At 39.0% G+C, this 14,589-nt stretch overlaps 1 protein-coding gene across 1 annotated transcript in view; it reads right to left on the reverse strand.

Moving 5' to 3' along the window:
• The window catches only part of ADGRG6 (adhesion G protein-coupled receptor G6), a 491,599-nt gene that overhangs the window by 189,496 nt on the left and 287,514 nt on the right, over positions 1–14,589 (reverse strand). Inside the window, 3 exon segments of the mRNA XM_030198502.1 lie at positions 5,267–5,341; positions 5,455–5,507; positions 6,668–6,753. Of these exon segments, the coding sequence (XP_030054362.1) occupies positions 5,267–5,341; positions 5,455–5,507; positions 6,668–6,753 (214 nt within the window).

The raw sequence follows: 14,589 nt of genomic DNA on the forward strand, positions 1-14,589 counted from the left end.
TCCTCCCAGGCAGCAGTATGCAGGTCCCTGGAGCAGTTGTTAGGGGGTGCAGTGGACGTCAGGCAGGTGGACCCAGGCCCATCCCCCCTACCTGTTACAATTGTGCTGCTTAATGCTTATTAGTCGTCCAACCCCCCCAAACCCACTGTACCCACATGTAGGTGCCCCTCTTCACCCCTTAGGGCTTTAGTAATGGTGTAGACTTGTGGGCAGTGGGTTTTGAGGGGGATTTGGGGGGCTCAACACACAATGGAAGGGTGCTATGCACCTGGGAGCTCTTTTACCTGTTTATTTGTTTTTGTAAAAGTGCCCCCTAGGGTGCCCGGTTGGTGTCCTGGCATGTGAGGGGGACCAGTGCACTACGAATCCTGGCCCCTCCCACGAACAAATGCCTTGGATTTATTCGTTTTTGAGCTGGGCACTTTCCCTTTCCATTATCGCTGAAAAGCAAAAACGCCCAGCTCACACATTGGCGAATAAAACATGGGCGTCTATTTTTTATCGATAATACGGTTCGGTCCGCCCCTTCACGGACCCGTTCTCGGAGATTAACGCCCATGGAGATAGGCGTTTCTGTTCCATTATGCCCCTCTTTGTAAGCCACATTGAGCCTGCAAATAGGTGGGAAAATGTGGGATACAAATGTAACAAATAAATAAATAATAAAGTATAAGCAGCCCTGTTTCTTAAGCAGTGGTTAAAATCGCCATCAGTAAGATTCATTAGGTGCAAACAACAGGTCACATTAGAACGGACAAGCTACAGCACAATCTTACTGTCTTAATAGAAGGTGGTAGTAAGCATACAAAATTGCGTAATGCACAAGGAACTGCCCAGCTGTCTTTCAGAAGCCATTTTTCTTACCCACATGACCCAAACTCAGTAATATGATTACAACTGTGTTCTGTACCATCCCTGTGAGAATCGCAGCAGCAGCAGCACGAGCAGAAAGGGGCGACATTACTGTGGTATCAGAAATCATAAGACATCATTAAAAAGAAAGGGAGGGGGAGGGAATAAGAACATAATCAGAGCTTGTCCTTACTAATCTCTGCGTGGCAGACAAGCAGTTTTTAGAAAGTTCATATTTGTATTTAATCCATTTACTTTACTACAATGCTGGTCTCTAATGAGTTCTGGTAACATAGAGCTCCTAGGGCTGTAAAGAGTATACTGCAATTATCCACAGTGAAATCAATGGTACAAACAGATCTGTTCACTAATGGAAGGTAACTTACATTAACATTAATGCAGGCAGCATACATGTTCTTTAGAAAACAGGCCACACATTAAATAATCTACACATTAATCTTTACTAAGGTTACCAAACATTTGTGAATAGGGAGTCCTAAGGCATCTTTTATAAAGGCGCACATGCTTATTTTTAGTGTGAGCTAAAAATGTTAGTGTGCCTTTGTAAAAGGTGCCCTTAGTAAGTTAAAACAAAATCATGGGCTGGAACTTTGTACTATTCTCATTTTAAAAATGTGTCTTGCTAGAAACATGCCTACCTGCTAGCTAACAAGGGTCTTCACTAATTTCTCTCCAGTCATGGTTTACTAATTTAGGGCTATATCTACAACAAAGGTGTGGAAGAAGAACATGGAGGAGGGCAACCCCCCCCCCCCAAAAAAAAAAAGAGAAGCCTTGAGGGCAAGGTTAAAGAAACCAGTTATGATCACTCCTCTTTCCAGACGTTAAGAAAGAAATGACTAGGGATGAGCTGTCATTTTGCAACACAATGTCTTTGACTGATAATAGTGCACACTCCTCTTAAAGAGTGTGCACATCTTCCTGATAGTGTGCATGTGCATGATGGTTCACACAAATCAGTATTTTCACGCTACAAGCACCCACCGCAAAGATAAGTGTGGTGTTTATATAAAGTATAAATCATAGATGATCATAAGTTGAGTATAAGTAAAATTACAGTAGCGGTTTTTTATGCCTGTGATGAAAGTGAGGTCCTTTGACCCGTCATAGCTTCTTCAAGTCAATTCAAGACCCAGAAGCTTTTTGAGGCTTTTTCCGCCACTGTGTTGCACTATTTGGCTATTAGTCATTTTTTTGACAGCAGGTCTTATTGCTTTGTTTTGTTTAATAGTAAGTCGATCTGCAATTGGGCATATTTATATAATAGTAATACAGAGATGACTGTACATTAATACAATATTAGAAGAAAACAATCTCAACTAGATAAATGAATTATATACAATCTTTCTCTATCTTAGACCACAAAATAAATAGGGAGAGTGAAACAAGACAAGGAGATCAATTAAACAACAGTAAACCAAGAAAACGTGGTATTAACCTGATTATCTCCAGTTATTATTCATCTAGTTGGCCTCCTCAAACCCAAAACGGTGTATAGTCAATTAATTTCGTTGGAAACATACTTATTGTCCAATATTAGTTAGAAACAATACACCTAATTTCATTTTTTCCCCTTTTAAAACCAGAAATTATTTAACAATACAAACACTTGAATCCCTGATCCAATTCCCTTCACTACCAATAATTAGGTGCTAACAACCAATTACTGAAGATAGTTGACACCAATGAGGATTTCTGTGCGCATCTGGCTGTGCACTATTCTGTAAGGCATGGGGCTAGATTCTATATGTGGCACCAGAAAAATGCATGCAGAAAAATATTACGCCTAAGCGTATGCTCTAAAGTACACCTAAGTTTTACAGAATACCCCTCCGAAGGGACACCACCTTGTAGTGGTAATGGGGCTTCCGTGTTTCAATGACTCAGAGGGCTATGCTGAAGGGTTACCCATATCAGACAGGCCTCTGAGGAGAAACCAGACAAAGAGTGTCCCAAACTAGGGAGAGTGGAAAGATGGTGACCTGAAGCTCATACGCTCAACGGCCCAGCTGTCCTCTGAAGTTCTGTCTTTGTTTACTTGAAATTTCCTCTTTGCATCTGCAGTTACCTTAACTGAGAGGAAGGGGACAAAGGGGGTCAGCCGCCGATGGCCAGCATTTTGTCCCCTGTGCAGCAAGTGTGGGACCACTGCGCGACGAGCTGCTCACAGGACTGGGTTGATGAGTCCTTTGATTAGCGTCGGCAAAGGAGCGTCGATGCTCTTGGACCTGGAAACAACTTCATTGCTCTCAAATCATTTAACCACCATGTCCAAAGGAGTGGAGGAGTGAGTTAGGAGTGTATGCTGAAACGGAAGTCGTTTACAGCTGAACTTGTGTCGGCGGTGCCACTCCTAAACCCGTAAGAGCTATCAGCTTGGAGTTTTTGGCTCCCGTGGAGGTTACATTGAATATCATCTGGAAGGCGCGCCAGGACCTAACGATGGTAGTAAATAATTTTGCTTCCGATATAATCTTATTAGTGAGCCACATGGATAATCTAATCGAATCCTTTGAGAATGAAAAATTGATACAGCAAATGAAGTTCTACAGGAATAGGAAACGGTTAAGATTTTGAAAATGTTAATAGACCAGAAAAATTTGAACAAAATGAATATTAATACAGATGATTAATACCGAGATTGTTGTTTTCCCAGAGTTCCGGGTATGACTCCCAAATTTTTTTTCCTCTGAAATGATTCCTCTTAGTATATTAATTAAAAAGGAGTGAAGCCTGTGAAACTGGGATTACTTTAATCAGTGGGAATTGGATCAGAGATGCAAGTGTTTGTATTGTTAAATAATTTTTGGTTTTAAAATGGGGGGAAAAATGAAATCTGGTGTATTATTTCCACTAATATTGGACAATAAGTATGTTTCTAACGAAATTAATTGACTATACACCGTCTTGGGTTTGAAGAAGCCAACCAGATGATCAATGTGGAATAATGATTCAGGTAAATAATAACGGGATAATCAGGTTAATACCATGTTTTCTTGGTTTACTGTTGTTTAATTGATCTCCTTGTCTTGTTTCACTCTCCCTATTTATTTTGTGGTCTAAGAAAGAGAAAGATTGTATATAATCCATTTATCTGGTTGAGATTGTTTTCTTCTAATATTGTATTAATGTACAGTCATCTCTGTATTACTGTTTGCAAGTGACCCTTGTAAAAGGAAAAATTATAAATAAATGATTAAAAAAAAGTTTTACAGAATAGACTTAAATTTCCACACGGTATATAGAATATGCTGAGCAGCTCACCATGTGACTAAATTTGGTTGTCTCCATTTAGGCCACATTTTAGTTGCTGTAAATCCCAATGCCTAAATTAGGTGTAGATTGAGTGTATTCTATAATAATGTGCATAGATTTGAAGAAACACCCATGCCCTGCCCTTGGCCATGCCCAATTTTCAACTATGCAACTTAGAATTTAGGTGCACCATGTTATAGAATACGCTTAGCGAGTTGTGTGCACAAATCTCAATTAATGCTAATTAGTGCTGATAATTGCTTATACACCATTGTTATAGATATGCTTTGGTTTCCAAGCAGATTTTCAGGCACCATATATAGAATCCAGAGGATGGTGCCTAACTCTACTAGCACATAACTCAATAGGAGACATGGCCATGTGCATGTCAGGGGTGTTCCGAAAAGTTGTGTGAGTAGTTACAGAATACTGCCTCAGTGCATCTATCTTGGGCACTATCATTTACACCAGGTTTCAGCAGGCATAAGGCCGATGCCTACAGTTAGGCGGGGAACCGGCGTTAAGCACTATTCTATAAACTGTATGCTCCTTTTATAGAACAGTGCTTGGCGCCGATTTTTTTCAGCACCTATTTCTGAGTGCTATTTACAGAAGTCCCCCATAGTTTTGCATACTGTAAAGTATACATGTACAGCCAAAACTGTACCCTGTTCTGCCCAGAGAACACCCTCTATACATACACATATGCGAAGGGTCACTCCCAGCAAATTTGATAAAACACTTTTTCTACATATCAGACCCAGTTTAACACGTGTAAAGCCTTTATCAAATAACCTCTAATGTTCCACTGACACAAACGCAAAATGTACAAGCATATCTCCATCTGTCCCTTACAACCATGTGAGCAATCAATTTTATTTAAAATCACTAGATGCACTTTGGGTATTCCTTTGTTGTGCAAGTCATCCTTTCCTAGGTGGGTCAGGAACACAACTAATCTTAAACAAGGTGATTATTACCCCAGAAGCCTGCTGTCACACGTTAATGTTTAATCTAGCAAATTGGTGCCAGGATTTAAAATTCAGTAAGTGTATCCCGGAAACATTTCCAGGCATGCCAACCCCATTTAAAAAAGCCAGTGTATCTATTGCCAAAGAAAGCATCCTGAGATCATTACCTCTGATTGTTGATACTGGTGCTTCGTACATGCCTGGAGTGAAGACTTACATTTCCTGAGGCTGTGTGCTGAATGCTTGGAAAGAAAAATCAATGGAGAATGTGAGGGCAGAACAAAAATCAAAGAGAAACAATTATTATTTCTGCAGTATATATGTAAACTCTTTTCAGGTTGGCACTACTCTTTACCTGATGTTGACCACAAAGACAGTATAATTCCAGTTCTGGAATGTGTGATTGAGCTGAAACACAAAAGAAGAATCACATATGAATGAATGAGGAAGAAGACTGCTGATGGGATCTGTGATACGGCAAACATATGAAATTATATTAATGGGAGAGACAAGAGTGAGATTTGATAGACAGGAATACACTAGTACTGTGGCACAGTTAAAGGAATTGCTCCTTTAAGTCAGTGGTGGACTTATTAACTGAAAGCTGGAAGATCCCCAAATACTTAGTTTGTAAAAACAGGGTGCAGAGGCTTGAAGTACACTGTGCCCATATCTAAACTTGCAGATCTCTTGCAACGTGATTCATCCTGGATGAAAATTGCACTATATGATATATATTACAGGGTCTAATAGCTAATGTTTCCGTCTCTACCAATCAAAGAAACTGGATATCTGCTGCATATAGTCATCACTTCCTCTCTTCTTCCTCAAGAGGGAAACACCAAATTTAGTCCATTAAAAAAAATTATTTTCACTTTTTCATTCCTAAAAGTCATACAATCTATGGGCCTCTTTTACCAAACTGCCCAAATTGCCACGTGGGAACGGCTTGCACAGTTTATTTTAAAAAAGGCCCTATGATTGCAACCTATTCTCATATTCAAATCTCACTTTAAATATTTTTAAAATATTACCAATATGGGGAGAAAGGGTATATGTACCAGAAAAGTCAGTATCAGCTCAATGGATTGAGAGATTTGCAATTTTCTGGAACATAAGCCTTATGTTTGATATGTAGCAGCATGAAAGCTTCATGTGTTGGGTTTTGGAGTGTCACACTTCAGTGCTATTCAATTATTACTAGTAAATATCCACTGAAGCTCTATGAATCTCTGTCTTCTCAAGAGGTGCTGGTGTCTGAAGAAGTTAAATTATGAGCCAGTATGTTCAGCCAGTGTACCAACCTGGCCAAGATTTTGCATTGCTCCGAGTTTACACTGGGATCAGGCTTACCTCTTGAATTCTGACCTTCTGCTAGGCACTATATAGTACTGTTAGGGAACTATCAGCATGTCCCAATGATGGAATTATATTAGGTATTTACCTTTAAAACCTTTTGTTTCCCCATCTCATAAGGCCTATCTATCCCTACTCTTATTCACTTGAGAGGACTCTTCGCAAGCACATGAACAGAGGTTATTGAGAAAATAAAACAATTGTTGACCTACCCATTCTGACACTGTGCTCTGCACCAATGATTCATTACTGAGATTGTGGCTATAGACAGTAATGAAAATCCTGTAGAATGTGCCACCTGTTTTGCAAAAACAATTATTTTAGAACACTCATTTATGATTTAAAGGTATCGCAACCTTTGATGTACACATTTTACAAATATAGCCAAGGAAGATTACATCTCAGATAAACGGATGGTGAGCACACAACCCTGCAAGTATTTGAATTTAGAGTATATTAATCCAGGTTTTAATTTGTTCATTTGTTGTTGCCTACCTACTATCTTTGGGATGTCTCATAGCAATTAATGATACTCTACAACATTTTCTTATTTGTTATTTTGCAACGCTACTGGAAGAAAGTGAACTGTGTGTAGAATGGAGGATTAGTCTAATGGTTAGAGCAGTGGGCTGAAAAAGAAGGGAAATCTAGTTCAAACCCCACTGTGGGCAAATCGCTCAACCTTCCATTCCCTCAGGTATAAATGTAGACTGCAAGCCCTCTGGGGACAGAAAAATACCTACTGTACATGAATATAGCTCACCTTGAGCTGCAACTGAAAAAGGTGTGAGCTAAATACAAAACCTGTCCCCCTCCCCACCCCTGTCCTTGTGGTAGAGCTCATAAAGGAAGACTGCCGTAACACAAAACCAATACATTTCCACATACATTTTAAACTACCCATCAGATGTGTAAAATTTGCAATAGAGCACTTTAACGGATCCAATGTTTCACTCTGAAATTGTAAATCATGCTAATTTTGCTTAGTCATTAGTGCCAAACAATACTGAAATGGATTAACAGGTTTATAGTAATAATGAAAATAAGGGCTCAAACAGCTATCTAAGGTGTATGAGTTTTTTTGGGCATAGACACTGCATCCAGCATAGTTACAACACTGCAGTCTTATTTTCACTCAATTTCATTTAGAATCTCACAAATTAAGAGTGGAATTGCCACAGCCCCAGGCCACTTTTTACCGTGACAAGAAAAAGGCATTTTTTTAAATTTTTGAGTCATTAATGGCTGTGCGCTAATATCAAAATTAGCATGCGGCCATTTACTGCCTGAGCCCTTTCCACCACCTATTAAGTGGGCAGTAAAGGCTCACGCGCTAACCTGGTAGTAATCGGGCAGAATGCGGCAACGTGCCTGCGCTGTCTGATTACCACCGGGAATGCCTACTCCCTGCCCCCATGCTAGAAAGTAAAAATTATTTTCTAGAGTGGGAAACAGCGCGTGGCAAACTCTGAACAACCACCAGGTGCCTGGGCACGCTCGGCGGTTGTGCTGTTTTGCTACAGGCTACCCTCGAGGTAGCCCTACTGCTGCTTGGTAAAAGAGTCCCTAAATGTGAAAGCTGAACAAAAAATAAGCTAGATCACATTTTTTAGGGATAGTATTTACTAATGTCTTCTCATAAATCCATAGTTAACATATAAGAAAATATGTTTTGGGTTTTCTTTGGCAGAAAAGACTCTTTCCATTTTTTTCAGAGTCATTTATGCTTTGGCAATCTACATTTTCAGTTTGCACATGTTGATTAAATGCACTATCATTATTCTGGCTTTTTTTTTCAGAAAGAGATGAGAACTTTGCATTCTCAATACAGCCATCAGGTAATGTTATGGAGTTAATCCACATTTATGAATCAAGCACTGAAAACTAATAAAAGAAGATTTGCATTATGTGCAGCCCTTCCGCAAAAAAAATCTCATTCTCCCCACCTACCCCACCCCACATAGTATGCTATCTTTAAAAAAAAAAATCAATATAACTTGTTCCAGAGAACAATGTGGTAGGATGGAGTCATCTTTCTTTCTTTCTTTTTTTTAGTTTTTTTAAACTAGATATCATGCACTTCAGATTCATTTGCTTAAAAAAATGGAAATGTCTGACTCTTCCTCTAAGCACCTGTCAGTTGGTAATATTGGAGACAGAATATTGCGCTAGATCGACCCCTGACCTAAGAGCTGTAGGGTTGTAAGAGTAAATACCTATTAAAGAATCGCATGGGCAATTTGGTTAAGAAGAAAACTTGGTGAAATGTATTAAGGGTTTTTACTATTGTTATCACCACAGTACAAATGCGTCAAGCTCACTGTTGTATCTGAATTGAAATCTTCCATTGTTCACAGCAAAACTGTGCTAATTGATTCTAAACCACTAGATGGCTACCTAAAGCATGTTTTAGAGAGGTTAGTAGCAAAAAAAAAAAGTACTTCCAGAGATCCAATCACTCTCAGGAGACTACCAGGAAGAAACAACTGCTATATCTCTTCAAGCTTTAGGAAAACATATTTCTCCAAGAAAAATAAGTGCCACAAGACAGCAAATAGGATTTTGAAAAATCATCGAGAAAATGCAGAACTATAAAATACAAAGTCAAGCAAAAATTTCAAGAAGAAATATTTTGCTTGCATCACTCATCATATGCATACCCTCTCGTGAGTATACCATGCATCAGGCAGTTTTCAAAAACGTAGCAGTTTATAATTAATTCCCCTGCTTCTCTGGTTTGAAACAGAGCCAAATCACCATGAGGTATCCTGTGCCAGATGAGCCAATATTGCCAAGAATGTGGCTAAAACTATTACTTCTATAATGTCCCCGACAATATGGAGGCACACAGCTGTCGTTACAAGCATCTCTAACCAGTGACGTTTTTTTAGGCTGTTATTTTTTTAAATATGGTTGTTGCCAAGTTCAATGTATAAAGAATTATGTTGGCATTACTCTTTGTAAAATGAAAATGTTAACAGTCATGAGATGCTGAAATACAGACTTGATTGAAAACAAGCAGAGCTCCTGCTTAAATTTATACAGTAACTGGCTCTTTTAAAAAAAAAAATAAATAGCAGATTATATAAATAAATCATATTAGAAAGACATAAATCAATTTTAAAAAACATTCTCAAATGATTTCTATTCTTATCATTGCAGTCTCCTTAGAGTTTTGGTTAGTGAATGTGGAAGGCACACATTAAAAACTATAAACTATATATTAATAATGCTACAATTCCTTTTCTACAGTTTTCTAAACTATATGTCAAACTATATCTAGGTTTTAAAGACTGTCCACTAAGATCCAGCATTTTTGATGTTATAAGTAGAAAAAGAGGACCTGGTATTTTTTTTATATATCTACTGCAATGTATTTGACATACTGTAGTTAACACTGGATCCACAAAGACACTTCATGCCACTGAGGAAATTGCACGAACAAGGTAATGTGACAGTTACTGAAGGCCCAGGAAGTGAGTTAAGCGGTGTGTAAGTGTTGTGGTGTTGACCAGTTCCTGCAGAGAGGTTGGCTGAGGTTTCATCATCATGATATGGAGCACTGTACGAATGGTGGTATGTTACCCAAGATACTGTATTTGGGAAATGTAAGTACGAAGAACTGGTGATGATTTCTGCTGCTGTTACAGTCTTGTTCAGGTTGTCACCTTTTAAATGATCAGCAAATGAGGTATGCGGATGATCTGTGTACACCACAGTTGGTGTTGAAGTGGAAAATATGCTTTCCTCGTTATTTTTGGGGATATTATCAGGTGAAGATATTTCCCATAGACTTGTGTCCATATCACGCATGACACTTGAACTTAAAAAGGGCATTTCTGTGTCAAAAAACCCTATATTATATCCATTGGAAGAAAGACTTCCTGCCCAATATAGTAACCTAGGAAAAGAACTTCCTTCTTTCTTTAATGTTGCATCAATAGTTCTAGAGCTTACATCATCAGGCATCATTCCAAATTGAACTAGATGAAAAGAAGGCAATGGACTATCTAATAAATAATTAGCAGATTTTAACTCTGAGCTTTGTAAATCACTTCTTAATAAATTTGCTTCTCCTTCTGTCCAAGGAGGATCTGAGCTTGGATACATTACAATATTAGCATCTTTGAGACTTTCTGGTAAAGGAGGTGTAGAGTAGACAAGCGATGAGTATATGTTAAGATTTGCACCACCTCCATTTTCTGGATATGGATACATAGTGGGAATAATTTCCAAAGACACAGTGGTAAAGAAGCTATCAGTCTGCACTTTGGGGGCTGCTGTAGAATCTGTATATTTCGTAGACCAAAATCTTCTTTCATCAAGACTTGTAAGGTTTCGTAAGCTATCTGTTGCATTTAGGTTACGAGCAACAGTTTCAGAATTGTTTGAATAGTTTGTTGATGCCTGAACTAGTTTTTCTAGTGTGCAAGCATGTGTGTTATCATTCCCAAAACATGAAGGCTGAACTGTTGACATGGGGATGTGCACAGATGGAAGCTGCCAGTCATGCTTCTGTGGGAGTATGCTAGTCTCGCTGATACTGAAACTCTCATTTCCATGTAGCCTATTTGTGAGAGGTAAATGTTCAGCATTTTCTGGTTTCTTCGAGTTTCTCACATGCAATCTATTTACTGCTTCAGATGTATAGAACTGAAAGTGCATTGAATGTTCAATAGGAAATATTTCCTGTGTAAGAAAGTTAATAGGAAATCTGCTATTTGCTGCTACATTACCAGTGGGAGGAACAGTAATATTTAACGACTCCGATGCAGATTTTTCATTACTTTCTGAATTATCACTAAAAAGATTGCTTAGAGAGACTGAGTTTAACTTTTCTACCTCCAGTTGTACCATGTAACTGGAAAATTGAACTGTTTCTTGAACATTCTCTGCCATATTATTTGTTTTACCCTGTATGGGGATAACATTAATTCCAGTGGGAGACCTAAGCTGTGGCAGTCTTTCTGTTGGGAAAAAATGTGACTGAAATGAGAACCTCAATCCTTCTGAAGATTCTTTAGTAAATACATCAGTATGGGCTTCCCAAGACTTGTAACTTGAAGGCAACGTAGCAGAAATGTATCCTTGTTGTGTCACAAGACCTCTATAAGGTGGGGTCCATGAATGACCAAGTATCATCCCATTTTTTGTTATGTGGTTCAGAAGAAGAGTGCCTGTGTATAGGTTATTCCTTGACTGCTTGGCTGGATGAAGCTCATTTGTTTTCCATGATATAACTGAGGACGATGCCTTTTCATAGTGCTCATTAACAATTTTAGGCAAAGGATTATGTGATAATGAGTATTTGGTTAAATGGGTGCAGTCCAAAAGTCCAAGACACAAGAGTGATTTTGTAACAGACACACGTCTTGTATACTGAAGTACTAAACTTGCCCTTGTAAGAAATGATGGGCTAAATAGGTCTGTACTGTATCCCAGTGGCAATGAATCTTGTAAAGAATGTATATCAGATGAACCATGTAAGGTAAATGTTGCATTGACATTCTGAAACAATTGCGGGAGATGAGTAGATTCTGTTAGATGGCTAATTTGCTTCTCAACTTTTGCTGAGTTATGTTCTTCAAAGGCTGTCACTTTTGTAAACCATGCTCTACTCTGCACCAGTGTAGCAAAAGAAATATGGCTTACAAACCCGTCCTCTCTAAAGGCCTCACTGGATTTCAGATATAATTGTTTGCCTAAAACCTCATTTAATTGTTGATTGTTGTACAGCACTGAATTCAATGCAGTTAAAGAAATCGTGGTGCTGGAGAAAGGAGTCAGATATTGTAGTCCAACCCTGGGATCTTCATGAGAGGTTTTTATTTGGCTCTGCAAAGTCCCAAGTCCTAGGACCTCAAGTCTATTTTCTGTTGCTGGAGAAAAAGTGCCATAGTGAAAAGAAAATGTCCCCATGGATGACTGTGAATTTTTAGGAAGTACAGGAGATCCACTTGTTGAAGAATGGCGTACAGTCTCAAAACCAGGATATTCAATTCTGGCAACTGCTTTCTTTGGAAGTTCAGACCTGGAACTTTCTGTCAACAGCAGTAAATGCATTGCTTCCTTGCTGGGATCTGTGATCAAAGAGGCTGTTTCAGTATCTACTATGTCAACAACCTCTTCAGTTTGATTATAGAGAACTGAAATAACATGGTTTGACCAATCTGGAGTATCACTGTTATTATGCTCTCCACCTGCTTCATCATCGGTCCTCTCAGTGACTGCTAAAGTAGCCTGTGCTGATATGAAAGACAAAAAGTCGCCTGCATCTTTTCTCTCCTGTGTGGAGGAGGTTCTGTCTGGATCAAAGGGCCTTTGTTTCACGGGCCAGATAATTGGCGTTGAGATGATTCCTATGTTTCTAACCCCTTTAATTCTGGAGTCCTGCAGCCTTTGAAATGGTGGCCAAAGATACTCAACCAAACTCCTCTTCATTTTGATGAAAAATGTAGCAGGAACTTGGATTTTCCATAGGTCTGTATAGATTAAGTCACACAGATAATGGATAAAAATGTTATTTATAAAGTCCTGTTTCTCTTTATTTCCATTTGGATCAGTCTCTATCTCTCAGTTCCTCTTTAGCTTTCTGTTTTGGTCTACCTTGCTGTCTACAATTTATGGATGAAGGAAGATGTACTCAGTTAAGTGGAAACATACACTACCTTCTCTTTGGATACAAAATGTTAAGTTGATGGCTGAAAGTCCTAACTAATAGAAGAAAACACCTTCAGCATCTGTTAACAAACTGACATGCAGAACAGTTAAAACAGGCAGATCATGAGATCAGTTAACTATGTACTGACCGAAAAAGCAACAGCAATAGAAAGGAGCCTAATTATTAAGCTGCATTAGCTGTTTACCTTGAGAACTGCCAGAGGCCCACACTAACAGCTTATATAGAAAGATGCCATGAATGGGTTTGTGATGAGTGGAGACTGCACCTTACAATTAACACAGAGGTCATTATGCATATTAACACAGCAACTAACTTGGGGGACCGTTTACTAAGCAGCAGCTGGGCTAATGTGCAGGTAGCATGCACCAAATCGGCACTACCACAGGGGTAGCGTGGGTGCCCTACAGTAGTTTTGAAGTTGGCATGTGATGTTTCCTGCTATAGAAAATAATTTTCTACCATAGGGGGCCATTCCTGGCGGTAATCAACAGCGTGGACACATATGCATGTGCTGCCTGATTACCACATGAGTAGTGTGTGAGCCCTTACTGCTAAGTGGAGGAGTGGCCTAGTGGTTAGAGCACCGGTCTTGCAATCCAGAGGTGGCCAGTTCAAATCCCACTGCTGCTCCTTGTGATCTTGGGCAAGTCACTTAACCCTCCTCAGATACAAACTTAGATTGTGAGCCCTCCTAGGATAGAGAAATATCCAGAGTACCTGAATGTGACTCACCTTGAGCTACTACTGAAAAAAGGTGTGAGCAAAATCTAAATAAATAAGTCAATGGGTGGCAGTAAGGGCTCAGGCAGTATATAGCTGTGTGCTACCAGCAGCCCTTATGTTTACAACAGGAAATATAACGCTAAGTGGCATTAAGTTATAATGCTATGAGAGACAAATGTTAAAATATGTTGCTTGGAAGTTAAGCTGTTTTAAAGTAATGAAAATAGAATATGGAGAATACAAAAAGTAAATATAAAATACATTGAAGCAGTAAAGCAAAGTTAAATCTATACCACTAAGTCATTCTAGACCAGTGAGGTGGCAAGGCGAGCTAAGAGTTAATCTAGCTCTTATGAAATGAGTTGCCACTGAGGTCTATGACTTTTTGGCTTAAAAACCTGCTCTACTTCTGGGTTTCTTTTGGAATCATGAGACTCTGGGCTCTATGAGACTGTTATTTTTAATTTTAGTGCATGGCCATTAATGCCCCATTGAAAAGATGCCCTTTTTCCCAGCCATGGTAAAAAAAAATAGCCCACACTACTGCAGGCCACTTTTTACTACAGCTTACTAAAAGGACCCCTTGGAACAGTTAAGCTACTGCATGACAAAATGTTTGGAATGTCCCTAACAGTTAATGCAGAGATTTGGAAATTACTGAACAGTAACTGCAACACCTTAATGCAGCTTAGTAAATACGGCCCTTATTGCATGATGTAAAGTATTACT

This window comes from Microcaecilia unicolor, chromosome 3 (genome assembly GCF_901765095.1).
Source record: "Microcaecilia unicolor chromosome 3, aMicUni1.1, whole genome shotgun sequence".
Taxonomy (NCBI): domain Eukaryota; kingdom Metazoa; phylum Chordata; class Amphibia; order Gymnophiona; family Siphonopidae; genus Microcaecilia; species Microcaecilia unicolor.